Source organism: Sinocyclocheilus grahami, unplaced genomic scaffold, assembly GCF_001515645.1.
Source record: "Sinocyclocheilus grahami isolate Dianchi unplaced genomic scaffold, SAMN03320097.WGS_v1.1 scaffold21482.1, whole genome shotgun sequence".
In the NCBI taxonomy this organism is placed as follows: domain Eukaryota; kingdom Metazoa; phylum Chordata; class Actinopteri; order Cypriniformes; family Cyprinidae; genus Sinocyclocheilus; species Sinocyclocheilus grahami.
In genome coordinates, this window is record NW_015518414.1 from 1 (window position 1) to 2,063 (window position 2,063).

Consider the following 2,063-nt stretch of genomic DNA (forward strand, 5'->3'; position numbering starts at 1 on the left):
AAAAAAAAAACCTTTCCAGTAATCAGGAAAAACTGTAAGGTTCATGCAGTAAGAAATCATTGGTTTTTAAACTTTTTCTACAAACGCGCAATTTTGACTGAGAACTTAATGAGATGTTGGCAATGGATGAAATATGGATATGGATATCTGAGTATCTGGTTGTACTCGCAATGGAGAGAAAATATTGTGAACAATTTTGGGTTTCAGGTTTTAAAATTTGACAGTACTGGTTTGGATCCTAGGGTCTAAGATGTTAAACTGTGACAACCATTCACAGTGTCATATATTCCATTTTGTTATACTTTTTTTGTTTACTTGAACAAGTCAAATCTGTATAGAAGGAAAATACTGTATAGAGGATTTGAATGAAACCATGGATCCTGTTATCACAGACTTTCACTTTTCCTCTTTGCAGCAGTTGCGATCGAACCTGCGGGAGATGGAGAAGTTGTGTGGGCGGGTCCACAGTGCCGATGCCGAAGCTCTGGAGAAACTTGTTCAGCCAATCAGAGATCGAGCCTCCGCTGCCATTCAGGAGTTCCTCCGGATTCACTCGGATGCAATCAATAAGCCAGATGCTCCAACTATCAGCACTCACGGAACTATCAGCAATGCCTCAGAGACATTGCACAGTATGTTTCTGAGTATGTCTATGTTGTATGAAGTTATTCAAGATGTGTTTTTATTATAAAATTTTTTGCAAGCATTTTCACTTTCATGTGATGGGTTAGGTGATGGTGATACAGGTTTGCCCGGTTCCGCTGTCACTCAAACACAGCTGCTACTGCCTGAAATCCCTCCAGAACAGAATGCTGCTGAGTCCTGGGACTCTTTAGCTGAGGTAATACACACAAACACTTACAGACACATAAAAATATTTGAATACAAGTCTTTCGGTGTGTGTGACTATTGTGGTATGTTTGTTTAGGACCTACTGGAGTTAAATGGTTTAGTAAACGAGTTCTCCACTCTTGTTCATGTAAGTATCACACAGCTATGGAAACGATTCATTCTTTGTTTTTTGTTTTTTTCCAAAAGAAAGAATGGAGAGACCGTGAGAGACAGCATGTGTGGTATGTGTGTTGATAAAAGGTGGTGACCAAAATCCTTAGGTTTGGCAGAGCTGTCAGACAAATGGCTTTGTCTCCTGAGAGCCAACAAGGTGGTATTGATCCCAGCAGTGTGTGTGTGTGTGTGATTGAGAAGACATAAAGAGATTGGTGACAGTCTGTCAGCCATGTGCTAACCAACGAGGATTAATGAGAAGCCATGCCATATAGCAGCCATTATTAGAACAATGTGCAGTTGGAAAACTGGTGGAAGAGAGGAGAGATCATGTGTCTCTCTCTCAATCTCAAAATGATTGTTCACCCAAAAATTACAATTTCGTCATCGTTTACTCACCCTCATGTTATTCCAAATCTGTATGACTTTCTTTTTTAGCAGAACACAAAAGAAGATATTTTAAAGAATGTTCATAACCAAATGAAGTTACTTTCCCATTGACTTCCATTGTATGAACAAAAAAATATTGGGTCAATGGGAACTAAATTTTGCTGTTTCGTTACTAGTTTTCTTTCAAAAATCTTCTTTTATGTAGCACAAAAGAAAGAAAATCTTACAGGTTTGCAATGACATGAGAGTGAGTAAATGATGACAGAATTTTCATTTTTAGTGGACTGTCGCTTTTAGGGTTGTTTAAAGGAACATATCATGGGCAACTAGATTATACTATAAAGGTTCTGGATAGATAATGTAACAATGCACTGCATTACTTTTAAAAGTTATGTTCCTTACAATGAGACAATTTTGGTCCAAAACCAGCCCTGGACTAATAGTGAACCTAAGGGAAAATGCTTAAAAAATGCCCCTTTTAATAATAAAATTAATTCTGCTTCATATGTATCTACAAGCTCCTTTTAGCTTATTCAGGACTGTAAAACAAAAGCTTAATATCAGTAACAGTTGATCGTGACTGTCAGTAATCACTTCACACTCTTGGGGAACGATGATGGGATCTGGATGGTGGTAAGTATAATATGATGATATCCAGCCTTATTAGC

The 2,063-nt window shown here is 37.9% G+C and overlaps 1 protein-coding gene across 1 annotated transcript; it reads left to right on the forward strand.

Annotated features, from left to right (window-relative positions):
* Nucleotides 1-373: 373 nt before the first annotated feature.
* On the forward strand, nucleotides 374-979 carry LOC107579902 (syntaxin-17-like; the record flags this gene model as incomplete). The annotated part of the gene is made up of 3 exons (XM_016265685.1): nucleotides 374-644; nucleotides 732-841; nucleotides 929-979. Coding segments are annotated over exons 1-3 (432 nt in total), but the record flags the coding sequence as incomplete, so codon positions are not given.
* Between the last annotated feature and the right edge of the window lie 1,084 nt (nucleotides 980-2,063).